Source organism: Equus caballus, chromosome 24 (genome assembly GCF_041296265.1).
Source record: "Equus caballus isolate H_3958 breed thoroughbred chromosome 24, TB-T2T, whole genome shotgun sequence".
NCBI classification, from domain to species: Eukaryota; Metazoa; Chordata; class Mammalia; order Perissodactyla; family Equidae; genus Equus; species Equus caballus.
In genome coordinates, this window is record NC_091707.1 from 50,241,442 (window position 1) to 50,268,932 (window position 27,491).

Here is a 27,491-nt window from a genome sequence, read left to right on the forward strand (position 1 = left end):
TCATTTCACTTTCTGAAACATGACGACGATAATGCCAACTTCACAGGGGCACGGATGAGATTAGATAAAATACAGACGATACAGCACTCAGGGCAGTGCGGGGCACAGGGCTAAGGCTGTTGAGCTGGCTGTTATTATGTAACAAGACGACAGTAACTACATCCACCCTGCCCCACAAGGCTTAGAGGGGATTAGATAAGGACATGCCCAGGAAAATGATTATGAAACTGTCAATCCCCAAACTAATGTAAGATACATTTTTTTTTTTTTACAACACCCTCTGGGCATTGCAGAAATTATTTCCCCTCTTTTAAAAACAAAACAAAACTACACATGAACATCTTCCATAACGACAAAAATAAACCACAAAGACCTTTGATCTCTTCAGAGTCTTTTAATTGCAGTCAAGAAAAGGGTTAAGTTTTCATCCGCTCACATTTGTATCAGAGTCCAGTTACCACACAGGACAAAACTGAAACAAAACCAAGAGGGTCTCATCAAACTGAGGACATGGGGACGGGGTCTCCGTTTCAGTCCATGCACGTCCGCTGTCCTCTCGCAGAGAAAACAGACACGAAAGAAAAACAGTGAGCCTAAAAAACCAGAGGAAGTGTTACCACGCTCCTGGCGTCCTGCGCCCATGGAGGGGGGACAATCTCTTGGAAGGTTCCGGGTGTGGCAGGAATCGTGCATGCTAGGGTTACATTGCGGGGAGCGGGACATGACATCAACACACACACACACACACACACACACAACTTTCCTTCCTGCCCACTTCAGTAGAAAGTGATTCGCTTGGTTTCAGATTTAAATATTTATTCCTCAAATACAAAACAACGTTGAACACGCGCATCCCCTAATGTCCCAGCCATCTGGCTGTGCTCGGATCATCTTCAGATGAAACAACCAGCTGGGATCCCGACTTCACAGAGTTCTGAGTCTTCCTTGCCTCGGAGGGTGACTTTCCAAATGCTCTGGGCCTCCCTGTCTCTTGGAAAAGGGCAGTTTTATTTTTCTGGTCCCATAGTTAGCACTTTGAGGATTTTCAAAGCAGGATTAGCCATACTCCATCTGGAAAGTTTCTCCTGGCTTTGCCTGGTGATATCGATAATTCGTTTGGGACACGATTAAAGTCCCCGTGAGGCTGGCTGGTCATACACCACCCAGTGTGATTCAGACCACGCTGGTCCCTAGGCTGTCCCAGTAGTGAGCTGCTGCCTGGCTGTGCAGGGGGCCCCCAAGCCCGCAAACTCACTTCTCAGGAGGAACGCCCGCGCCAGCACGCCAATTCTCCGTGCGACTCTGCGGCCGCGGGGAACCACTGCCCCTGTGCAGCCTGTTTGGGACACTGCACCTGTGGCCACACCATCTTTCTCACCACAGGCTGCTGAACAACATGGGTCTTTTCTCCGAAAAATTCTTATTTTTAAGATATTTCTGTCCTACCCCACCCTCCCCCCTAAAAATGTTAAACAAGTTACCATGTGTTATTTCTGAGTACTGCGAGCGTGGGGAAAGAATGTTCATGCTGGAGAAACTCAGCCTTCCTCAGTTCAACAAGGAGAATTTGTCTCTTTAACCTGCAGTGGCCTTTTCTGGGGTCGGCCTTGCTGATAATGCAACAGGGTTGAAGCATTTCCTGGGCTCAGCGTTATACAACTAGTAAATCAGTGAGGAAACGAGATGGACGCTTTTAAACTCTGTCCATCACAGCTAAAATTACCCCACTAATTATAGCTTCTATAAATCAGCCCAGGTTAAGGGAGGGGGTGCCCGCGCTCCGTGAAATGCAATTCACTCCGCTCAACCCTGCTGCTTGATTTGGTCAACAGACTCCGGAGGACCTCCGAATTAAGAAAACAGAAGGTATAAATGGAACGAGCTCCTAGGGAGAGGAGGAGCGGCTGCGAGAGGAATTTTTAAGATCTCCCTCCACTGATGCTTCCCAGGGCTGGACACTTGAGAACGAATGAGGTCTGCTGGAATCCAGAAATTATAGACTCACTTTAAAATGCCGCAACATGCCATAATTCATCCTGTTTGTTCCATGGGTCATTTGGACTGCAAAGACAACGGCTTTGTATATTTCCCGGATTTAAAACCAAGCCATGACCAGCAGAGGTCTTCCGTGTTGTCACACGGCTCCAAGGATAGGCCTCGGGGATGTCCCAGGGCCCCCTAACACTTGTGAGAGGCCCCCATCAGCCAAAAGACTCAGCCAAATCCATTTCTTCCAGAACTTTCAAGGAGCCCTGCACTGGCTGTGACATTTTGTTTTCGTTTTACTTTTGAAAAACTTCAAGGTCATTTCACAAAACTTGGAAATCGAATCCAAATCCACTCCACATCCCCTCCTTCTTTGCTCTAAATCTCCTCGTCCTAAACCGCTTGGGGAGAATGCAACCTATTGTACCTTATCAGATGCTTCCTTGTCTTAAATCCACGGCAATCGCATTTAATTTTGTTAGAGTTTGTGTCCTGTGGTCATGCATAGACTCCTAAACCAACAACAATTAAAAACAAGGTACATTCCTTAATTCCAAATTCCACTCTACTTACACAAGGCATGATCAAGCTGGATCTGAGGGTGTCTTTCAAAGAACAATAATAAATATGTCAAGCCCTCCCTAATCCTCACCCAAGCCCACTTCCCAGGTGAGAAGGAACGGGACACACACAGACAACAAGGAACCTCTCCCAGCTCTCGGGGAGAGCACAGCACCCCATCTGGATGGAGGCTTGGACCGGTGTGGCTTCAACGCCAGCCACCCAGCTGTCCACTCATCACGTCAGGCTGCCCTGCCCTCCCCTGGCTGGAACCCCATCTTCACGAAAGTGGAAGCTCACATTTACACTCCTCCTTTCACTTAAGGAGGTGACTGATGGGATGTGCAATGAAAAGGAGAGTGAATTTTGGGGACCTGAGAAATGGACCTCAGGCTCTTGGGTGGGGGTCTTGGTGCCTGAGCTATTTAACCTGACTCACTCTTAAAATCTCATGCACTTCAGAAAAAGGGCCCCCTGTCGCCTCTACTTCCCAGCCCCCAGTTGCCCTCCACACGCCAAGAAACAGAGAGGAGGAATCGGCCAGCTTCGACCTCACACACGCCCATTAAAACGACATCCTTCACACCAGGCTTACAACCTTAGCTCAAAGTTCAAGTCAGTAAAAGCCAACTTGATTAAAGAACTGTCATGGAGAGAGACTCTGTGAGTCTGGAAAGCAACTCTTTTCAAGCCTTTCTGCCTCACCACGCAGGGCTGACTGCTGAGACGGTGGGAAGGCCCCTCCACAGAGCACTCAAGAGGCCAGGAATCCCCATCTCTTCCCACACACGCCCAGCTTCTGTGAGCTCCTTCCAGCCAGGGCTCTCCTTGGCCCGGGGGACTTGGGGCACCCAGAAGCCATTACCCCATCCCGTGTCACTACCCCAGGAGGTGTGCAGGGAGAATCTGCTGAGGTCTGGGGGTTCAGGGTCTGCTCTGCCACTTACTATGTGTCTTGGGCAAAGCGTTTCTCTGATCTTCCATTTCCCATCTGCAAAATGGGCTGCGATTCCCACCTCCTTAGGGCCCGAGGCGTGTGTGTGTGGAAGGGCTTTGCAGTGGAAAGTGCCAGACTGACAAAAGGGGTTATAATTGTCATTGATGCTCTTTGCCAGAGTCTGCCTGGCACTTAGCAGATTAATTCCTGTGTCCCTTGGGGTGGCTGCACTCACTCCTGTAGTCATTCGTTGTTGGGGAACTTTCATCCACAGCTTGTACCACCACCAAAAAGAATGGCCTGGGTTCTGTGAGGCAGCCTGATTTACGGAGATCACAAGAGCCTGACCCCTTGCAGGTGAGTTCTCATTTGGACCCTTTGTGTTAACTTTGTGCCTCAGTTTGCTCAACTGTGAAATGGGGAGAACACCATCAGTTGGGGGCGAGGTGTGGTCCAGACTGGAAACCACTTAGGCAGTCCCCTGGCTAATGCCTTGCCTGCTTGAACACGTACACTCGCCACTTTCCACCACCCTGATCCCAATTCCCACCACCCGCGATGACAAGGCCCAAAGATGACTCTTAAAGCCCCTCTGCCTTCTGCTCCGTGACGCCACTCGGCCTTCCCCAGCTCCAACAGCCAGGCTAAGACAGAGATGTGAGCCCCACGGCTGACTGGGGCCTGCGGGAGGCGGGTGGACCATAATTACACAGAACATCCTGACATTTCCCTCTTCACTCCAGACGTTTATTTCCTGTGAGCTGGGCGAGTACTGAAGCACTTCGCAGGGCCTCCCGCGTGGAGACGTGGAGAGTGGAAGGGAAGCAGCTTGCTCCTGCCACCTTGGGCCTGCCCAGGGCCAAGCTGGGAGCAGCTCTCTGGCTCTCGCCCCACCCCGTGCACACCCACTCATCGTGGATTTCCACCAGGTGCTCATTTCTGAAAACCCTCCCCCCTGCCCCTCAATCCCTCTCTCCCTGTCAGTTCCCGGTGACCCTTCTCCAGACTACACAAATGCTTTTTTTTTTTTTTTTAATGCAGGATCCTTTTTATAGGAAGTCTGAGAGTAGATCATGGACAAAGAGACAGGCAGAAGTTTATAAAAAGAGTTCTGGAGATGTCAGATCTCTCAGGGTAGAATGCTGCTGCCTGCTTCTGTCCTGTGTTAGAATGTTCTAGAATAATGGAGTACTGGAGGAGGAGTGGGAGTCAGGGCTCATCCTGGACTCCCCTACAGGCTCACCCTCTCCAATGGGACAGAGGGCAGCATCCAAAAACAGTGCTGAAGGGGTAGGGGTGCAGGGCAGGCACCTGGAAGTCTGATGTCTAAGGGAGGGAGAAAATAACAGCCATTGCAAGATTCTCTTGAAATTAATGCAGCGGCTCCTTTGAGTACTTCTCAGCAGAACTGGTATTAGTGGCAACATTCCCAATTACGGTCTACGACTCACTTGGGCAAAGATGATGCCCCCTATTTCTTACGAGCTGAATGTTTTAAAATGCTTAACCTTTCTGAATCTTAATTTCCTCATCCGCAAAGTGGTGAAAACATTCCCCATCTCAGAGTTCCTGAAAGGTAAAACTGAGATGATGTACATAAATCTGGAAGTGCTGAGACTGACACAATATAAATCATAACGTTTTAAAAAAATAAGTAGCTGTGTTGAAGGATTCCCCTACACAGGTACCATTCTACACGAGTTTGCGCCTTTCATATTCCCAACGGCCCTGGGATGCAGATGCTCTTCCTGTGCCCATTTTACAGGCAGAAAAGGCAAGGAGCAGAGGGGTTAGTAACCTGCCCAAGGTCACAAATGACGGAGGCTGGATATGGGCCATCTTGCCCCTTGAGGCCAACCTGGCCTCCAAACGGCTGCCTCCTTCTTTCCCTTAGAGATGCTCCTCATGAAAAAGGCAGGATTGGGTGTCGCTCCAGATGTCCTAAATGTCATTTCACCTGCTCCAGGAGTCACTTTGACCTTTTAAAAGTACAAGCAGTGGAAAAATACCACTTCTTGTAAAAAGCTATTATTTGGGGCACTATGTCCCACAGCAAGAATGCACAGCCTTCCCCGGCAGGGACCTTCCACCAAATACCAGAGGCAGCCCAGGGCACGAGCGAGGTCACCTGGGCCCCAGCAGCAGAAACTCTGAGCCCTAGCTTCCTTGTCTATGAAATGGATTTAATGCAAAATCAAAAGATGAACGCATTAAATAAAAGCCATTCCTACTGGCCCTTGGCCTCCATCCCGTACCCCCTCCCCCACCATGGTCCGTGCAACCGTACAGAATGCAAGGTCTGGTCCCAAGAGCTCATCCCGCACACGGGAGCTTCTCCAGGCCTTTGCAAGCTCCCGGGGTGCTCCTCTTCTGGCCCCAGCCAGTGAAGCAGGGAGACAGTCGCTGGAGAAAGAGGGAGGGTCAGCACTCCCACCTGGCCGTGATGCTGTCACCCCGCCTGCTCTTAGACCCCGCTGGCAAACAGAACGTCAGAACGCAGGGCTAGGCCCTGGCCACCCCAGACACCCAGGAGGAAGGACAACCCGCCCCAGCGCCGCCAGGTCCCTGGGCGGCCCAGGGGTGCGCTGCTGGGAGCCGACTGGCGGGAGAGGTGCCGAGCATGGTTGTGGGGCAGAAAGGCCCTGGAGAAGAGGGGTAACGGGAGTGACCATGACAGAGGCAGGAAAGCGTCCGGAGAGAGGGCGCAGCTTCCACCCTTGGATCCGCAGCCTTAAGTCTGGGGATTTCGCGGGAGGCCTGAGGATCGCGGGCTCAGGAGAGAACCCCAGGTTCCCTCAACTCCGGTGGACCCTGCTTTCCCGCTACAGCTTCGGGTCAGTGGCGAGGAAGAAAAGAGTCCCGGTTATCCCGAAGGGAACAGGAACCCCCAGCTGCCGGCTGCCCCCTCTCACCAGCAATGCTGCCTTCCCAACGCCGGCAATGCCACTCTCCACCCCTTCCCGGAGATGAGAGACTAAGTTTACTTTAAAACTAGGACACCCGTCTGTCCTGTGCCTGATTTATACCCAGAGTTTCTTCCTTTTTCTTTTCTTCCCCCCCCCCCCCCCGCCCCCTCCTTTGGACAGGTCAGAGCTGCTCAACTTTTCTTCTGAAGCTACAGACTAAATAGATTTCTTTTCAGGCCTCAGATGGTACTGGTGGTGGGGTACGAAATACAGAATGTGGCCCGTCTACATCGCCATCATTTTATTGTATTGTCACCGTTAACTTAGCTATAAATACTACGGTGGGGAGCGAGGCGCCCGCGCGCGGCCTCGGACTGCGGGGCTGCGGAGCCCCGGCGCGGCACGGCGACCCCAGGCGCGCACCCTCCCGGCTCTGTACACTATTTACAGATCTTCCTTCCTTTCTCGACCCCCTCCCGCAAGGCAGCGCGTGTGCAAGAAAGTAGCATCGTCTGTCTGTGCAAGTCCTTCGAGTTAGGCAAGCGCCACGGCCGGCCCGCAGCCGTCAGCTGTCCGAGTCCACATCGCTTTTACCTTCCTCTTCCCTCTTCTCGGGCGAGGCTTTCGACGATGTCTTGTTCCACTTCTCGGCGTTTTCCGACTCCTCCGACGAGGACCGCTTCTGCCGCCTCCATTTGGCACGGCGGTTTTTAAACCAGACCTGTGGCGCAACGGAGGCCAGAACAACAGTTAAGATCCACGGCGCGGTCCCCCAAAGCCCGGGCACCCCCTGGACGCGGGGCGGCGGCAGGGCGACCTGCGCGTGGAATTGGACCCGGGGGACCCCGCGCGCGCCAACAAAAGGAGGGGAGACTCGCTCCCGCTTCCGCATTTTCATTCAACTTCCTGGGCCTAAAGCCCTCCAGCATCCTCCAGGCCGCCATTGGGATGTTTTTAAAGCACGGGGGGACCCAAGGAAAGCTAAGCAAACCCCGCCAGGGGCCCTCTGTCGCTGGGAAGGGCCGCCAGGCGCGCCTACCTCCACTTTCTCCTCGCGGAGGTGCACCTTCCGGGCCAGCTGCTCGCGCGTACCCACGTCTGGGTACTTGGTCTCCTGGAAGAGGTTCTCGAGCGCTTCCAGCTGCTCGTCGGTGAAGATGGTACGGTGCCGCCGCTTCCGCCGGCAGTGCAGCTGGTTGAGCAGCTGCAGCTCCGTCCGCGACAGCGTGCCCACGTTCATGTAGGGCAGCATCTGGTGTGGCACCGGGGACACCAGCACCGAGCCTGGGCCCTCGTAGCCTGCGACGGAGTGGGGCGCACGGTCAGCCGCCTCCCTTGCCACTGCGCACACGCCCGCCCGCCTGCGACCTACTCCAGACTTTCACATCGTCTGCCAAGGGGGTGCCGCGAATTGGGGTGCGCGGAAAACGAAGATGCAGGGAAGTGGGGGAATCATGCCAGAGCGTCCACCCGCACATTCCCAAAAGCCACTGAGGGAATTCTAAAAGCCGTGTCTCCCCATGCAGGCACTGAGTTACAGTTTCCGCTAACTCGCTTAAAGTTTGCAGCAAGGGTGGAAATCTCTGCGCCCGATGGGCAAGCGGGGGAGCCAGGTTTGCAAGAGAGGAAAAGTTTGTGCAAAGTGAAAAACAGGAGGCCCCCCCCCCGACCCCCCCTTCACGCCCAGGTGCTGAAGACCGCAGCGGGGGACGAGGCCCGCGCGAGCGGGACCTACCTGAGGGCGTCGGGACGCAGGAGCACTGCTGGGCACCCAGCGGCGGCACGGCTCCGCAGCAGGCCGGGCCCACGGGCGCCGCCTGCACGTGCAGCTGCCCGTAGAAGTAGTTGTTGTAGCCGAGGCGGGAGCCGCCGACCGCGGCCGGGAGGCCTGCGCTGCCGGGGGCCACGGGGCGCGGGTAGAAGGCGCCATAGTCCGAGGAGGCGCCGCCGCCGGCGCCGTAGAGCGAGTCCCCGTGCAGGGCCGGGAAGACGACGGGAGCCGCGGCGCTGGGCGCCACCGGCAGCACCGAGTCCTTGCAGCGCGGCCGGGCGGCCAGGATGTTGTCGATGCTGAACATGCTGGCGGGCATCCCCGAGCCCCGCGCCGGGACCGAGGGGCGGCGGGGACGCGCCGAGGAAAAAGCTTCAAAGTGGGGGTGGAGGGGGGGATCCCCTCTCCTTCTGCCGCGGACCAAACCGAAAGAGAGCGCCGGCGAGCGCGCAGCCCCGCGCCCCTCCCCGCCCCCAGCGTCCGCTCTCCCTCCTCCCGCCCTCCCCTCGCCGCCGCGTTCGCTGAACTCAACCCGCGGGTAGGACGGAGTTTAGACCAGCTGAACCTCTTGTTGGTTTTATACTGAGTCGACGTCATCGTGGATTTAGTTCCTGGTAATATGCAGATGACAAACAGAACCAGATTGGGCCCTTTCTGTGCCTTTGAGGGGGGGTGGGGGGCTTCAGGGAAGGGGGAGGGGAAGAGGTGCCGAAGGGAGGGGGTTACGGGGCCTGAAGAGAGATTGTGGATTGCGAATTAATGAAATTAACCTAATCTCTTCCATTCCGCCGCCCCGCCGCGGGCCGGCCGAGCTGGGCGGGCGTCCTAATTGCCCCGGTTAATCTCATTAATTCCATTGTGCGGCCGCAGTTAACAGCTCGCTCCGCCCGGCCTCTCCGCCCCGACCCGTTTTTCTCAGATTGGGTCCTATTATTGGGTGCGATTTCCTCTGCCTGAAGCTCAAATTCATTGTGGCCGATTTTACTCTGGGGCTACTTTTTTTTTTCTTTCGGAATTTGTTTTGTTTTAGAAAATGTAAGGGGCTGCGTCCTTGCTCCAGCAAGACGGAAAATTTCGCTCTTCCTCGCGGCCCCCGCGCGCTCACCGCCTAATTGCGCCTCTATTTTTTTTATCTTTAGGTTTTCTCCCGAATGGAACTGGTTAACCCCCCAAACCCCTTTTGTTTTTGCAAAGGCCAAAATCTGTAAGCGCAAAAACGACGAAAGAGGTGCATCGTGGTTCCTAAATATATATATATATATATATTTTTTTTTTTTTTTTTGCAGTCACTTTGGGTCTGAAAAGTACCGTAGCAGTCCCCGGCCCTTACACAGCGGAGACCAAAGTCAGCCGCTGTTTAAAATTCGCAACCTAGAGTAGCACTCGGAAGCGGGGCCCCCAGCTGCTCCCTGCGTGGGTGTTGGTAGGTTTTGTGTTTTTTCTTTCTTTTCTTTGAGTATTATTTTTGGAAACGGGGTGTCTTCTCCCTCAAACTGTTTTTGTTTTCAATCCAAAATCCAAAAATGGAGCTTTGGGGATTCCCTACCCCCTTCTCCAACAATTGAGTCGCCTTTTCACCTTCTGACTTGCCGGCGCCCTGACTGGGACAGGCCCCTTGGCTGTCCTTCACCCGGCAGGCCCAGGCTGGGCTCCCCGGGCCCCGGCGGCCCGGGCGAAGCCCGACCCTGCTCGCGGCAGGCGGCCGCCGTGATTTGCGAGATCCTCGGCGCGGCACGACCGGCCCGCCGGAGCCGCGGGAGGCGCATCCAGCCCACGACGGCGCGCGGGCGGTCGAGCGCCCTGCGAGAAGGTAGGCGAAGGTGCTCGCGGAACGAAAGCAGCCGCCGAGACCTGCGGGCCCCGCGCAAGCCCGCATCTTGCAGAGCTGTCCTTTCTGGGCCCTTCGCTCAGGCAACTCTGGCCACTCCAGTCAGATGCTGGGGCAGTGCTGGGCCCAGGCGAGACCGACCGCCGAGGGCCGAGGTGGGGGGCACTTCGGGTTTCCCGAAGGAGGGCCGCCTTTAACTCACGCCCATTTTTCTCTATTTCTCTCTGGCTAATTAACAGGGTTCCCCGCAGGGGTGTCTGAAGTCCCCGCAATAAGGCTGCGTCTGTGGGCCGCCTCCTCGCGGGCGCCGTGGCAGAGGGGTAAAGGGCCCTTGTCAATCGCAGGTCCCGGGTCGGAGGAGCCGTGGCGCGGCGGTTTGGTCCTGCCCTGGCGCAGAACCCCGGCGGCGCGCAGGAGCGGCGGGGAGAAACTGGGCGGCGGCGCTTCTCCGCCTAGGCCTCCCGGCGCCGACCTCCGCGCCCTCACGCCCACCCGCTCGTGGCCTGGGAGCCTTGCTTCTCTGAGTGCTGAGCAGACTAAGAAGTGGCTGTAGGGGGAGAGTCGGACAGGACGGAGATGGGTCTCAATTTGGGGAGGCGATGTATTTTTTTTTTTTTTTTTTTACAATATAAACCTCTCCCAGAGAAAGGAGTGTGACCCTCCCCTTCAGAGAGGTCAGGTCTGGAGAAAGAAGTGTAGCGCCTTCTCTCTCCTACTAACTAGGGACAGAGGCTTTTTTTTTCTTTTTTTTTGGTTCTCAGAGACGTAAAAAGCACCAGGTTCAGGCACACACATTCCCCGCCAGCATTTCCCGGGTTTAATTCTACAAGGGCACTTCATGGAAGACAACTAGAGGCTGCAACTTCTGCAGCGACTCCGGCCGCGTTTGTGATCCCGGCTGGGCGCGCGCGGCGCTGCGCGCGTTGCGTGGATCTTTTCAGACCTTTGCTGAGCCGGTCGAAGGCAGAAGCGCCGCAGGAAACCGGGGCGGATTCCTAGCCCGTTTCTGCAAAGGTGCCCTGACCTTTGATGGCGCACCGACTTCAGCCGCAGCTCTGGAGTGCCTCCGAGTTTTTAAAAGTATAAGGCAACCTCCCCCCGCTACACGCCGTCTTACTTCGTCCACTCGGTACATTGTTCTTTTTAATAAGCAGATTTAGCAAATCCCTAGACCTCGCCCCTTGCCTTCCTTCAGTCCCCCCACCATGCCATTCCACTCCTGGAAGGAAGAGCACTTGACAGCGAGTCTGAGCGTCAGAGATCTAGACCGAATGTTGCCACCTTGCAATTCATCCCTCCTGTCTAGGCCTCAGGTTTTTTAGTTGTTTTAACCAACACCAACATTCATTGAGTCCCTGACAACCCTAATATTTAATGAGGCTGGGTAATTGTCGCCCGCTCGCTTAGGAGACCTGGGGGGGGGTGCATTTTTTAGTCCTTTTCATTGGGACAAAGGAGTGTGCGGTCCCCACCCCCACCCGAAGGCAGGGTCTCTGTATCAGCCGGGACCAAGATAAGGGAAAGCCAGTCCGAAAGCTCTGTCCGCCCTGCGGAGGCTGTCTTTCCGGGAAGAGGTCACACGGACCCCGAGGCCACTGTATCCAGTTATTCAGCTAGCTCTCCTGGACTCACCCGCCGCGGGGTCTCCGCCTCCAGGTTGCCCCTCCATCTGCGGGCGCTCCACTGTGTCCTCGGAGAGGCAGGAGCTGGGGAAGGCAGTCAGGGGCGCTGCGCCTCCTCCGCGGGCGGAAACCCACTAGTGTCCGCAAAGCGCTAAACAAACAATCAGCGGCCTCGCCTTGCCTGGTGCAATTGGAATAACAAATAGGACGCACGCAAATTGCCCGCCTCGTGTTGCTAAGCGATTGTTTGTCGGCCCCGCACGCACCGCTCAGCATGGGAGGACCAGGAGCGTCCACAGGCTGCCCGCCAGCGCTTAGGTCGGAAATGCAGTAAACACGCCGCTGATTTTCCCTATTATCACCCAAACACGATTTCACACAAAGCAATCACCACGCAGAAGTCTATGAAATGTGTCTGTTGAGGAGTCAGTCGCCCCGGTAATAGCCCTCATTTTTAAGATGTTAAAGATTAGATCCGCGGATTCTGCATGCATAAGGTATATTTGCGGTTCCGCATCTACCAAGACGCTTTTGCGCCGCAGTCGCCGCTCAATTGATTCGCAGAGTGTAGATTAAATTGCTTCTCTGATTTAAAACACTGCCCAAGTTTGGAGTGTGCGTCTGGGTATCTCCTCCCAACCCAAGATATTTTCAGCATGGAGAAAACTGTGGCCCCACTATCCTTACACACACAGGCACACACACATGCACACCCCTGGCTGTAAAAAAAAAAAAAAAAAAAAAATGCATATGCGGCCCCAACTTCTTACGGTTCGGGTTGGTTTCAGGAACTTTCTTTCCTTAATTCTTTCAGCCTCTTGCCCGGGCACAGAGCAGAGTTCATAATCGGATGCTTTAAAGTAGGATTTTTCGTGGCATGTGCAAAAAGCAGACGTGTCCGTTTCAAAGGTACGGAGCTCCCCTCGCAGGGAGAATTAGCCCGGTCAGAGGAATTAGGAGCCGTGCGCAGCCCGGGCTGCAGCCAGTGCGCAGCGTCCAGACCCCGCACAGTCTTCAAAGCGCAAAGCGGGTTTATTGTTTGTATTTGGGCTTTAGGAAAAAAAATCCAGCGTCTCAAAACCCGCTCCACGGCCCTGATGCTCCCTTGAGGACACCTCTGGTGGCCGTAGGTGATTTTCCGTGTGAGGTTGGGTCGATGGAGTTGAGTTTAAGGAGCCACTGCCACCCCACTAAGGGGCAGCGGGCACCAGAGCGGGTCTCCCGCGTTCAGCGGGACGTAGGGATGCTTCCTAGCTGAGTTTTGCCCGCAGTTTTGCAACATTCCAAATAAACCCACCGAGCCCCCTGAAGACAAAATAATCAAGGTGTTAGGAAAACTCAACACAGCACTGGATGGGGGGGAGAAGAAGAGGGTGTCGGAGAATGACGTGTTCCTAAGGCATCCGAAAAAAACAGCTCCGGTTTTCCAGGGTTGCAGAAACCCGCTTTCAGCCAAAGTATTTACCGAAGTTTGTTTCAAAGTGACTGCACCGTTGCTCTTGCAAATCACAGCATGCAAATGATGATAATTTGTTTTCGGTGGAACTTTCTCTTGAAATGATTAGCAAAGTCAGTCATTTGAAAATTAGAGCGAATGTTCAGACAGTTTGTGAAGCCCCTCGCTAACCGATATCAGCTTCTAAAGTTTTCATTCATGTAAACCTCATTAATGAAGATCTTTTATTTAAACGTCAAGGGGATTTGAAATTTAGAGTAAATTATGAAGCTTGTATGTCTAGCCAAGTCATGGGTCAAATGCATTTGTGAAAAACTGCTAAAAGAGCATATGGTTTTGAATTTTTCTACAATGACTAGTGTTTAAATAAATTGCTTGTACTGCTTAACTTCATGTGTAATTTTGACAGAAATTGGCCTATAGCCTTTTGATATGTAAACATTTCAGCCTTTTATGCGGTATAAAAAAGACACTTGCTTTTTAGGATCAACTCAGACAGTCACCCTGTAATTCAGAAAGCTGGCACCTACCATTACATTCTTGCTAGATTTCAACTTTCAAGTGGCAGCCTCAGGGAGAAAAAAAGGGAAAGAAAGAAAGAAAGAAAGAGGATATTTCAAAAGCAATGTCCATTTGGGATTAAAAGCTGTAAATGAGGTGAGAGCATACCACTTACTATCTGAAAGAAATGGATAAACCATAGTTATTAAAGAACATTTTCTGTCATTTTTCTTTAAGCCAGCCCGTCTGAGGGGACACTTAAGCAGGGCTGGGACTGACTGGCATGTCATTAAATGCTTGTCTTAGGGCAGAGCTAATCAGTCCAACACACAAATAGGTGTTAAAAATCTGGGTATCACTTCAGGATGTTACCATCGAAATGGCTCCGTGTCACAGAACCCATTAAGATGCAAAAATCACTGTCTCCAAAGAGACTCAACCTGGGCACAGAATCACTGGACACAAATGGCATATCTGAGCCATGCACGGGGCTCTTTCTGGGTGGGTGGCTGTTGCTGGAAGATGCAAAGTTGGTGCGGGGCACAGTTCAGAGACTGCTCCGGGCTGCCAGAGTTTCTGAAACACATGTAAATCTGCATAAACCCATTTGTTGTTAATATATCCGTCTCCCATAAATAAGTGTTGGAATGTGGATTGGAAGGCCGGTCACCCAGGGGAGGACAGAGTGGCCCCTAGGGGTTGCCCAGAGTGCTAGACAGGGCTGCATTTTGACTTCGTGTGCGCTGTGCACTGTGGCAGGGCGAGCCCCCTGTCTCCCCTCCGTTCTCCCGGTCCTGCCCATATTTATGTTACATGTCAGCTTTGTCATATACAGTCTTTCCCAGAGACATTGCCCCTTCCGTGAGGTTCTGGAGGAATCGAGGGGGAGAGAGAACATTCAGGAAGCATCCTAGACCTGTTTCTTTGTTGAGTTGAACCTTCGGATCCTCTTTTTAAAGACCATGCTGAGGTGCAATGTAATTAAGAAAAGAGACTCTCGGAGAAAGACAAGAGGAGGTGTCTTATTTACATTCTTATGCATTCCAACACATCATATTGTGGTCAGCAAACCGGAAAAGAAAGGATATATTCACGACAGAAAGAAGGCACCAGCACTTTTTTGTTTTTTCTAAGCGTTCTGCATTCCTATCTAACCTTTCTGTCCATTTTGAAATGAGTAAGGGTAACTTTTTTTTCGTTAGCTGTAGGTTTAAAGCTCTTGGAAAAACAATTGATTTGCTAATAAAATAGTTCTGTAGCTTTCAGCTGCTTAACTTTTGAGAAACTTACCCCAAAAATGTGTTTGTGATCAAAATTAGCAAAGCAAGATATGTGTTTTGGGTAAAAGAGGGACACAAGACTGAAAAGATCATTTGAGAGGTTGAGGATTTTGGTTTTTTGAAGGAAAGAATATTATAAAACACAACTGAAAATTATAGGGAAAAATAGTCAGCCTGGGTAGCCGTGTTACATGTCTAACACTTTGGGTCTAGAAAGGTTGGTATTGGTGGAGGTATGTGTAACATGGAACATGGAACTTCGTTAGTGTACTCATCTTTTTAAAGAGGACTTGATAAAAGGTCATTTGATGGAGTCATCTTGAGATCCAGATGTGAAATTTATACAGGTAGCATTGTTGATACTTTCTAAACATGGGAGTGAGGAAACGAACAACATATCCACAGATGCGTCGTCCTTCAAACTGGTCACCTAAGGAGACTCCGACTTGCTCCAACATCACTGTCAGTGGTGGTTTTAAATAGTTTCCCGAAGTCTTAGAAGGGTACTTCCTGGGCCCGTTCATTCCTGTCTGCCTTTTAAAGAAGCAGCCAGACTCTCTTGCCCACTGCTTCTGGGCTGCCATCAAGCCTTCTGAAGCCTAAAGAGTCAGGCAGAGTGATGGGAAATAGGAAAAAAAAATGCCACTTTAAAGGTCACAGGTTGTGTCATCCGCTCACTTCCCCCATCCACAGGATCTGAGGCTGTGACTCAGCTACAGCCTGGCCGTGCCATGGGCTGAGGAAGCTGAGCCCTCCCCAGCCCGTCGGGATCATTCAGTCCAATTCTCTGCTTGTCCCCAATGAGAAAGAGGAGAATTCCCAGAATTCCTCAACTTTTAATTTGTTTGATTTGTGTTGGGGCTTTCTTGGCCTTTTCTTAGCCAGGAGATCAGGAATTTTGGAATATACCACCCTCTATGCACGCACACGCATGCACACGCACACACACACACACCCGCACCCCTCTTCTCCCAACCCCTCACTGCTCCATTTTGCTCACTTGATCATTTCTGGGCCGATCAATCCCAAGACTAGCTCCCTGCTCACCTCCTTTCTGGAGTTGTGTTGATTTTCTTGTTTGGGGTATCTCCCCACAGCCAGGGACGAAAACGGAATGATGCTTGATCCGCAAGGTGGATTTGGTTTCACTTAGCAGCGAAATTCTTTCTGCAGACCAGAAGGTCTTGGGTTTAAAATCACAAGAGTCCATCTCCCATGTCATTAGGTTGTTTGTAATTTATGTATTATGGGGAAAAGTAGTCTGTTCATAGTAATGATAGCTTGGGGAATTCAGTCTATGAGCCAAACGCAGGACAGTTGAACTGAAAAGAACCCCTCTTGTCTACATGATACCTCGCAGGGTTTTTTTAACTGGTCCCAAAAGAACATTTTATCCCCCTGTCATAAGGTTTGTGGATATAGCCATTTTCAGCTCAGCCTGGTAGGTCAACCCAGTATCTACAATGAAATGGTGACGTCAAAAGGCGTTCATGCCCAACTAGTGACAATACTCTCTCTGAAACTCTAGAATTCTGGAATTATTTGGATCTTACAGTCTCTCCAGTTGACTTTGAGACGGGAACATAAGTTTTTGATAATGCTATCCACATTCTGATTTAAGCCGTGGCCGTTCTTTTTTTTCCCAAAACCCTCAGAAAGTAGCTTTCCAAGTTAAACTAGACTGGGGTGATCAAGTGAATGTCTGACTTGAAATAATTTTTGAGATAACTTGTTCACCGTTCAAGTCCTTCAATAAAGGAGCAGCAGCAGAACGAGTTGCTTTTCAAAGCTCTGCTTGGCAGAGGAATTCTGGCACTTCCGACGAAAGATGGATATTGAATATGTGTGGCGAATGCACACCACTCCATATTTCAAGGAAATTCTTTATTGAATATTTCTCGCTCACAAAGCTGGAGTTACTGTGAAATCTCGCTCCTCGGATCTCTGTCGGGGCTGACCCGGTCTCCCAACCTGGTAACAAATTGCCTTTTTATGGGTTCGTGTTCTAAATGAGAGCACACATCTGTAGCCTTGGGCATAAAGCAATAGAAACTAGTATTGAGGGCCAGCTATGACCATGACTAAATTAGTGCAAATTCCTAGTCCAGTTGTTCTAGAAAATGGAGCAAGTGAACCTGGCCTAAAATCCTGAAGGTCTGACCCAAAAGGGAGAGCGGAGAGGACCATCTGTGTGCTCAGTGGCTGGTGACTATACTCTTGGGAGGTGGGTTGTATTACTGTCTCCTGTTACAGATAAGACACCAAGACCAGATAGGGGTCCTTAGCTGCCCAAGGTCTCCCAGCTGAGGCCTGGATTTGAACTCAGCTCTGTTCGGTCCAAAAGCCGCCCTCTTGCTCTCATGCTATGCCAGCTTTTGTAAGACGAGTGAAATGCCCCGCTCCTCAGCCTGGCAAGCAAGACCTTTTGTTCCCTGACACCAAGGTCCATCTCCTGCCTCCCCCACCATCATCGTCCATCAGGGCTCTAGCCATCTGAATGGCTCTGCGCTGTGTGCTGTCTCTGTTCTCTCCTCCTACATGGCTTTCCCCTGCCGGCTCTGTTTGTCCACACTGGCTCCCCTGTCCGGCTGTGTGGACGTGGCCTCTGCCACTCTGATGAGCTGGAGGTAATTGTTGGGGCCTTCCTGTGCTGCAGAACAAGTCTTGGAGTCAGAGGTGTCTGACCTGGGACCCCACGGGCCCTGATTCAGCTCCACAGCTCCTACCAGCTGACCCCAGGCCTTGGCACAATGAGTGTGCTATGTGACTCTTTGTTTAAGGAAAGGATGTATTTTCACCCTTGCCCCTGCCCCCACCTCCTTGCTTCTCGATCTCCCCAAATTCCAGGCCAAAGACCATTAGCAGGAGAGTGTTAATTAACCACAGTGGGTGCTCTCCTGAGATAGATAAAAGAGGAGGGGAGGGCGAAAGTCTGTCCATCTGTCAGCCCAGGCAGTTCCCCCAGAAGTTGGCTGGGGTCATCATACAGCTAGTGTGCGCATAGGAGCTGGTCAGCCTGCAGGGGACACCTGGGTCTCTCCAGCCACACCTGTGTACACAGGCAGCCCGACTGTCACCTTTGAACCTGAGGACTGACACGTCCAGGTGGAGTGTCCCGTAGTTGTCGGGGTGGGTCCTGAATGAGGGAAAGCTGAAGACTCCCCAGACCTTCATGGGTTCTGTCCCCCTTGGAGCCTCCCTTTCCCCATCTGTGAAATGGGGGAGCAATCAGGAAAAGAACTCTAAGTTCCCTCTTAGCTCAGACACCTGCCACTATTCAGCATTCGTTTGAGTTCTGGCTGTGTTCAGGGAAGGCACATCTCTGATTCCGGGTGGTGCAGCCTGAGGGGCGGAAAGGGTGTGGACCGAGCTCAAGGCTATATGGGGGTGTATGAGCAGACTGCCTGGACACAAGTGGCTTGCATGATGCTTTCCTCCTGGCCTAGGATAGTTGAAAAAGACTGCCTCTTAGAGACCTACACGGTGACATATGTTGTTGGTGGGCTCTCCTCCCCATTTGGGGGACCTATTTTAAGATCATAGTTACCACTCCCTGCCCCTCCGCATCAACAAAGCAAGTCAAAAGATATTGGTTGGCCGAGCCAAAGGAGCGATTCCAGCAGTGGAACTCCAGCCACTGCAGAACATCTAGTGAGAGAATAACGTTGAGGGCCGCCAAAGCTCAGCCGCCAGTGTCTGATTCCAGAGCTCCTAACCCCCACAGCGGCAGCCTGGGACAGTCATCTGGGCTGCTTCCCCTGTGGGTGGTATGGTGGCTTAAAGTCCACACTTTGTTGTTAGGCTGACTTCAGTTCTGGTGCTTACAAGCTGTGTGAGCTAGCACAAGCCCTGTAACCTCTCTGAGTCTTAGTCTTCGACTCCGCAAAATGGGGATGGTGTGACCCCCTTCTCAGAGCCTGTAAGGGTGCACGCACAGTAAGAGCTCATCAAACAGCTGCAGGAATTTTTGCAGGTGTAAAGTCCTTAGCACATTAAGGGATTTTTACCATTAAGGCCCTTAGCTCTCCCACACAAACAGTTTAAGGAAGTTATTCATCAAGGAACAGAGAAGCCCAAATGTCTGGAGCAGTTTAGAAGGGGGCCTGGGCTTTGCTAGCTGCATAACAAAAGGCTCTAATCCTATCCCCGGGGAATTTCCAAGGAAAATGGTGCTTTGATTAGGAATTGCGATTCTCCACTCCATCATTTGATTCTCAGATTATAAAGCACTGTGGGGCCACAGGGCAGGAACCATAACTCAGCTTTCCTGATGAGGAAACCGAGGGCCAGAGAAGTCCAATGACTTGCTCCAGGTCTCAGACCTGGAAGTCATGGCACCATCACTCCTCGCTGGGCCTCCTGGTCGCCCTGGGGCATCTGTCCACCGGACACCAGCTAGACTAGTGCAGCCTGGCTTTTTGCTCCTTCCAGCAATGAGCCACTCCAACTTGGTTTTGGTGAAAATCAAGGGGGCTCCCAGCTGTGTTGAGTCTGAGAAGCTGAGGGACCACTTGCTGGGAGGGTGGGGTCCTCCGGAAAAGCTGTGCACACGCCCCCAGGTGGAGGTCGTCCTCGCCCTTAGCCTATCTCTGCCTCCCAGAGAGGCTGATGGGGAAGGGACCAGTCTTTAGGTCAAAGTTCAATCGTAACCCTACACTCCATCCCTCCTCCTCCCCACCACAGATTTAACCACTCGGCCCCAAGCGTATATTATTCACAGATTAACCTACTACGGGTTAAGATGTAAGGTCCCCTAAGTAAATCTACCCTAGAAATCTCCTCCACTGTTACTGTACACGAGGTCTGTGGAAGGATGTTCATGGCATTGAAAGAACCTAAATGTTCACCAGTAGGGAATTCATGAAGCGAACCAGGGCACGCGTAATGGCTAACCAGGCAGTCATTGAAGAGAATGAGGCCATCTTGAATGGACTGATATGGAAAGATCTCCAAGATGTGTCACTGAGTGACAAAGGAAAGCTGTAGAACTCTGGCACTGTGTGCGTGTTCACGTATTCATGACACAGCACTAATTTCTATGGCTTCATAATTAGAAATAAGTTAGTGTTTGGCAGGCAGAGCAACGCCTGGAACATGGTAAGCACTGTTATCACATTTGAGAGAGAAACATAAATGGGGGAAAGAAAGATCCGGAGGGTCCAGTATGGAATTAACAGTAGTGGTCACCTCTTCGTAGGAGGGGCCGGGATTGGGCTGATCATTAAAGGGACTGGAGCCTTATGGCTCACATTTTACTTTTGCACAAACACATGACATTCATGTTTTATTTGTGAAATTGAAATTAAATACATCACCAAACCCAGCATCTCCAAAATAGGAACCGCCTCTGCTCCCCTGCACAGGCAGCCTGCCAGGGAAACAGCACCAAGTTGACGCTAATAATTCAGGACAAGAGACCCGCCCGCCCCCACCCCATCCCCATTTCCTCAACTGACACCTCATCCCAGGCAAACAGGATCCTTGGAAATGAGTCCCCTTGCTAATGACTCACTCCCTTGGGTTCCTGGGCAGCAGCTGGGAGTGTGGGAAGGGTTCTGAGTGGACAAATTAGGGGTTTAAAATCTTAAAACTGGATTCTCATCCCAAAACTTGCCCCTTGTATGTGTAAGTCGCTTCTTCTCGTCTCTGCCATGGGGACCCAAATCTTTGCCCCTAATTCTTGAGAAATAGGCAGGGTGTGTGTGAGCATAATTATAATTATAATGATCTTTGTCCCTTGGTATCGTAGGTGGTCAGTGGCCATTTGTGAAACTTAGCTGAAAATAGTTAATAAGGAATTAAAATCATAACAAAGGAATTGCTATTATAAAGCCTGAAATTAACATTCTGATCTTTCAAATTCATAGTCACAGTGCACTCATTCAAGAGATATTTGTCATTGACCTTCTGTGTGCTAGGAAAATGATGAACATGGGAAAGTCCCTGGCTTCATGGAGCTTACACTCAAAAGAGATTTCCAGCAATAGAAAGCTACCGCTAAGGAGGAAATAAAACAGGTGATCTCAGCTGCTTGGTGCAGTGAACAGGGACAGGCAATTATTGTCAAAGTGTTGCAATGGACAGCACAAATGTCCGAGTGACTGGGAGTCATGTAGACCCATCACTCAAATGTAGAAATCGTTTGATTTTTACGTATACATGTTCCTGTATCCTGTTCGAGCTTTTTCTAACAAGCCTGCTCCATCTTCAGATCTTCGTCTGACATTCTTGGGGAATGTAACTGTGATGCCATGAAATTTTGTACCAACCATCATACTCAGACAGACCTGAGCTCAAATCCCGTTTTCACCAACTCCCAGTTGGGTAATTGGGGAGACACAGCAAGTGACTGGGGTCTCTGAGCCTCAGGGTTCATCTGTATAAGATTGCTTCTTAGGACTGCTCTCAGGGTGGCGGTGCACAGATGAGAGGCGCCGGTCACCAGCACACAGAAGGTGTTCAGCCCACAGAAGCATTCTGTCCTAGACAGGAGGGGCAGCAAGACACCTGTACCCCACAGAGGCTGGTCAGTAAGTGGTGGCCTGGGAAGGCCCCATGGGTGTTCAGATTTAGCATTTTCCAAGGCCCTAAACACTTCTAAGACTCAAGTCATTGTATGTATACTCAATTAAGCTCAGAAAATTAACCTAGGTCCTCTTCAAGGGGAAAGATAAAGAGAATCCTGATAGTATTTCCTTATCTTTAATATAGTCCGAGCCCTTTTAACTTGCATTATTATCCTCATTTGCACATGAGGAAATGAGATCCTGGGAGATTAAGTGATCGCACAGCTTGTAAGAAAGTAGCAAAAGCATAATGCAAACCCGTACCTGCCCAAAGTCTGTATTCTTTTCACTCATTGCATAGCTAAGCCAGGAGATGCAGTGGAGTGGAAATTGCCAGAAAGGGCTTTGCGAGTCAGCAAGACTCTTGTCTGGGTTAGCTTGCTTGGCAAGTTTTTAAACCTCTCTGACCCTCGGTTTTTGCATCTATAAAATGGGGTTAATTGTAGTCCTGTCCACGTAAGTTATTGTGAAGACTAAAGGAGTGAAGTGGGAATGGCTGTAGCAGGCGTGTTGTCCCAGAGAGGATGCTGTGGAAACACATGGGCTAATTCACAGAAGTCGGACTCTGTCGTTAGAGGAAGTTGCTTGTGTTTCCTTTTATGCGTGCAGGAGAGTGATATGTGATAAAAATTGCTTTAGGGCTGCATAAGCCTAAAGAGCCCGTCATGGGCGAACGATGGTGCTGAGCGGCGCGTGTGCACCCACGTGAGACTTGAGGGCTCCCCAGGTGCTAAGGCAGTCAATTAAGTGAGATGGTGAGCAGGTAAAGCTAGGATTTGAACCAGGAGCCTGACTCTTGAACAGACGTGGGTAGCTGCCCGGCTGCCTTCTAGAACATTCTGCTTCCCAGGTTGCTGCTGAGCCTAGTTGAGGAGAGAGATGTGGCAGGGCTTTGCAAATTGCCCCAGGCGATGCAACCTTGAGACTCGCTGTCCCCGCCCTTCCCCTCTGCAGTATTTGGGGACAATGGGACTGTTTAGGAGAAGGCTGACTGCAGGTGTGCATGTGGCTAAATCCCATTAGCTTCCCACCCTCCGGAAGAGGAAGAGAGCTGTGGGGGCACCTGGGCCTGGAGGGCTGGTGGGGCAGGCCCACTGTGCAGAGCTGGGAACCAGGCCCAGCAAGGCTGCTTCCAGCAATGGAAGAATGTGCTGGAAACATACGCAACGCCACTCATGCCTTGGGACATGGGCAGCCCTCTGTGGAGCAGCAGGCTCCGCTCCCTGAGACGTTGCTGACCACCGGCCTCCGGGGCTGGGAAATGATGGCTGGGTTCCCCCTGGCCTCCCCTGCACCAGTCTGAGGAGGGTCCTGCTGGAGGGTCGGTCCCCTCTTCCTGTGTTGGGTAACTTCGCTCTCTGATCCTGGCTCCAACATACTTTGCATAAGTAACAAGCACCCTGGAGCACCCTGCATAGTGTAAGTGGCATGCTCTGTTGGCCAAAGGAAGCACCTTCTGGGGTAAACCAGTTGTTTCCCCACCAGGGTCTGAGCAGGGTGTGACCCTAGGGCATACCCAGAGCCTGGGTAGCGGTTTGTGTTTCTTTCTCTCTTGTGGGCTCAGGTTCCCTGGAGAGCCGAAAACTGCACAGACTTCCGAGGAGTTAGACTGCTTTGGGTTCAGATACCAGTTCTGCCGCTTTAAGCTGTAGGATTGTGGATGAATCCCTTGAAATCCATTTCAGACTCACTGTGCTCATCTTTGAAGTGGGAATAGAAACATTTCCGTGGGAGCTGGAGCGGAGTTATGACTGACGTCGGTGTTGGCACTACAGGTTCGACTCAGTGTCAGGCTTAGGGCTGGAGTGAGGTCAGAGTTAGGGGCCACCATGGGGAGCTGATGAGTCTTAGAATTAGTTTGGCTTGATCTTAACGACTGGGCATCTCCCAGAATTGCTGTAGAGTTATAAATCACTCAGAATAAGTGCTTGGCATTTACAGTATTTCATCAATTCTGAGATGCGCGTTTTTTGTTATCCCCATTTTAACCCCTCTGATGTTGGGTTTGACTTACACCTGATGGTGAGCCGTAATGAAATTGGCAGCACGTCTTCCTTTCTCTGTGTACATAAGATAACATGCATCTTACGTTGGCTGGCACCTTTGGTTGGAAGGAATACACTCCGTGGTTGCTTTTCTTGAGCCACCTGCCCTCTGCTGGCACGCCGTGTGCACCGTCAGTCTGCTGGGATGAGTCGCCGCGCCCGCCCCCCTCCGCTGTGCCTGGGGGCCCCCATCACAACTACAGTGTGTGTCACATGTCTCTGCTCTCTGAATCAGTATTTTTCTATCCTGCTCCTGTGACATCTCCAGAGAAGGAACCGGTCTTCCCCATACCTCCGTCTCCACGCCGCCCCGCTCCCCAGCCCAGAGCCAGGGGGTCTGATCAGAACCGTGATGTCAGGAAACCTGCTGTTTGTTGGGCGCTTACAATGAGCGAGGCCTTCGCCAGAGGCTTGGTCTTTATATTCTCATTTAATCCTCATAATAGTCCTCAGAGGTAGGTATTATTATTATTACCCCAGTTTATAGTGAGGAAACTGAGGCACAGAGAGCTTAAGGGGCCTATTCAAGGTCACATTTTTATAATATCCTTGGAGTGTCTTTAAAGACAATAAAAAAAAACTTTATCAAGATATAATTCACATCCCATAACGTTTGCCCTTTTCAAGTGTGCACTCCATGGATTTTTAGTGTATTCACAGGGTTGCCTAACCATCAGTGCTATGTAATTTCAGAACATTTTCATCTTCCCATAAAGAAACCCCATACCCGTCAGTGATCACGCCCATTCTCTCCTCCCGTCTGCCCCTTGCAAACACGAATCCACTTTCTATGTCTGTGGATTTGCCTATCTGGACATTTCGTATATATGCAATCGTATGATATGTGGCCTTTTCTGTCTGCCTTCTTTCATTTAGCATAATGCTTTCAAGTTCCATCCATGTTGTAGCGTGTCAATTCTTCTTTCTTTTTTAAGGCTGAGTAATATTCCATTGTGTGGGTATGCCGCATTTGGGTGGTTTCCATCTTTTGCCTATTTTGACTAATAATGCCATGAATATTTTTGTACAGATCTTGGTGTGGAGCTATGTTTTCATTTCTCTTGGGTGTTTATCTAGGGGTGGAATTGCTGGGGGATATGGTAACTCTAGATTTAATCATTTAAGGACGTGCCAGACTGTTTCCAAAGTAGCTGCACCATTTTACATTCTCACCAGCGGTATATGAGGGTTCCAATTTCTTGTTATTGTCTGTCTGTTAATTATAGCTATCCTGGTGGAGTGAAGTGGTATCTTATTGTAGTTTTGATTTGTATTTTCCCAATGACTAATAAGCATTAGTCATTAAATAGCATTAGTCATAAAAAGTGAGCATCTTTTTATGTGTTTATTGGCCATTTGTATATCTTCCTTAGAAAGATATCTGTTCAGGGGCCAGGCCAGTAGCTCAGAAGTTAATGTCGCACGTTCCACTTCTCGGCCGCCCAGGGTTCGCTGGTTCAGATCCCAGGTGTGAACATGGCACCACTTGGCAAAAGCCATGCTGTGGTAGGCGTCCCACGTATAAAGTAGAGGAAGGTGGGCACAGATGTTAGCTCAGGGCCAGTCTTCCTCAGCAAAAAGAGGAGGATTGGCAGTAGTTAGCTCAGGGCTAATCTTCCTCACAAAAAAAAAAGAAAGAAAGAAAGAAAAAGAAATATCTGTTCGAATCTTTTGCCCAGTTTTTAATTGGGTTGTTTGTATTTTTATTTACTTACTGTTTTTGGTGAGGAAGATTGGCCCTAAGCTAACATCCATTGCCAATCCTCCTCTTTTTGCTTGAGGCAGATTGTTGCTGAGCTAACATCTGTGCCAATCTTCCTTTGTTTTGTATGTGGGATGCCGCCACAGCATGGCTTGAAGAACGATGTGCAGGTCTGCGCCCAGGATCCGACCCTGTGAACCCTGGGCCACCGAAGCAGAGCATGCAAACTTAACCACAACAGCCCTGGGCCGGCCCGCTAGATTTTTATTTTTGAGTTGTAAGAATTCTTTGTATATTCTGGATACTGTCCCTTATCAGATATATAATTTGCAAATATTGTCTCTCATGCCGTGGGTTCTTTTTACTTTCTTGATAGTGTCAAAAATTATTGCCAAAGTGGCTGTACCATTTTGCATTCCCCTCAACAATGTATATTTATATATTTTTTCCTTACCTTTATTTACCAGTTTTCAAATGAATAAGTTGGTTCTCTAGTATACTCCAAAAGTGACCCAATGAGTTCTTTTTCTTTTTCTAAGTATCACGAGTTCACGGATTTAAATTTATTTTGTGTGTTTCAGTACACCAAAATTAATTTTCTACTGATGCTCACATTTTCCCATCTTTGATGAATGGGAGCCTTTCCAAATTTGCTCCTGAGTTCTGAGCTGACACGGCCCCAGTAGTCTTTCACAGCTGCCTTGCTTTCTTGTATCACAAGATGCTTCAAATTCATCCTATCCATTTCCTGCCCAAGACCTAGAATCAACCATTCCTGGTTTCTTTAGTGAGAAACGATATTTAGGGACCATAATCTGGATCCTGAGGATGCTCATTTATACTGGTTAGATACAGTTTCTAGGCCTTTTCAGTGGGTCTAGAGTTAGCCCAGTTAAAAAATACAAATTTCTTTAAAAGATAAAATATATCATGAGTTTGTACTGATAGTTCTAATCCTAATTCAGGCTATATTTAACCTTTTTAAACTTAGATTTCTATCTTCTTTTTCCTATCCCAAAAATCCTGGATCCCCATGACAAGTGGGGAGATCAGATGAACTGATAAGTGAAGTGCTGACAAAAATAGCTGACATTTCTTGAGTGGTTATTATGTGCCAGGCCCCATTCAATCCTCACAACCAACTTAGGATCAAGTCATTATCACGCATGGGGAACCCAAGGCACAGAGAGGCTGAGGAAACTGCCTAAAGTCACACAGCTAGTTAAATGCAAAGCCAGGACTCAGACTCAGGCAGCTTGGCTCCAAGGCAAGCCCCTCCATAGTTCCCTCTTCTGCCGCCTCCCCTTGCTTGGGGGCAGTGGTCAGTGGAAGGTGACCAGGGCCTTCGGAGGGGAGCAGTTGTAGAGCTGAGAAATTGAGCGGAAGTAGAGATCATTTCCCCAGGGGCCTGGGGAGACCAGGAAGGCTTCTGTGATGTCCCGGGTTCAGGAGCTGCCATGGCAGTGACTGGCAAGGTCTGTTGTGCCTGGCGCACAGTGGACCACATTAAATCTTAGAAGGGTCAGTGAGTAAATAAACCCTGTCCTCTAGGGGTCTGCACCTGGCCATTTGGGGTAACTGACCCGTGTTGTCTTGTTCTGCCCACAGCAGCTGTCCTTGAGTGTGAAAGGGAGTAAAAATGCCCACCACACCCGGTGGAGTGAAGCCCTGGGAGGGGATCCCTGTGAAGGAGTCCTGCCACCAGCAGAGGGCTGGACCAGGTGATGTCCGCCTATCGCTGGGGCCACCTCGATGGACTGCAAGGCACCCCCACCGCAGGAGCTCCAAGGAGACATCCAGTGTCACTCCTGTTATTGAGAAATGGGGAAACTCAGGCTAGGGCGAAAGAGGCTTTCCTAAGCTTATGCAGCTACTAAATGGTAGAAGCAGGCCGTGACCCAAGGCTCTGACCCCTGCCTGGTCTAACCCCTTTCCCTTATGCTTTGCAGCCTGGGATCGTGTAGTCAGTACACCAAGGATGGGTGTATTAGTTTCCTAGCCTTACACAACAGAAGAATGTCGCCTCACAGCTCTGGGGACCAAAAGTCCCAGATCAGGGTTCCCTCTGATCCAGCAGGACTGGTTCCCTCTGAGGACCGTGAGGGAGGATCTCTGTTCCAGGACCCTCTCCTAGCTTCTGGCAGCCTCATGTGTCCCTTGGCTTGTCATGATGTTCCCCCTGCATCTTCACCTCATCTTCCCCCTGTGTGTGTGTCTGTGTCCAAACTTCCCCCTTTTATAAGGACACAGTCCTACTGGATTAAGGCCCACCCTAATGATGTCATCTTAGCTTGATTTCCTCCGTAAAGACCTTATCTTAAAATAAGGTC

General features: G+C 50.7%; 1 protein-coding gene and 1 long non-coding RNA gene across 2 annotated transcripts in view; one reads left to right on the top strand and one right to left on the bottom strand.

Moving 5' to 3' along the window:
- Positions 1-799: 799 nt before the first annotated feature.
- Positions 800-8,660, bottom strand: GSC (goosecoid homeobox). The gene is made up of 3 exons (XM_023628331.2): positions 8,126-8,660; positions 7,430-7,689; positions 800-7,111 (listed from the first exon to the last, which is right to left on the bottom strand). The coding sequence occupies exons 1-3, from the start codon at positions 8,478-8,480 to the stop codon at positions 6,956-6,958; spliced, it is 771 nt and encodes a 256-aa protein (XP_023484099.1). The 5' UTR covers positions 8,481-8,660; the 3' UTR covers positions 800-6,955.
- Positions 8,661-8,666: 6 nt separating this feature from the next.
- LOC138920510 (uncharacterized) overlaps positions 8,667-27,491 on the top strand; it is a 57,122-nt gene continuing 38,297 nt past the window's right edge. The window contains exon 1 of the long non-coding RNA XR_011431796.1: positions 8,667-8,775. This is a non-coding gene — a long non-coding RNA (uncharacterized lncRNA). The remainder of the gene's footprint in view (positions 8,776-27,491) is intronic.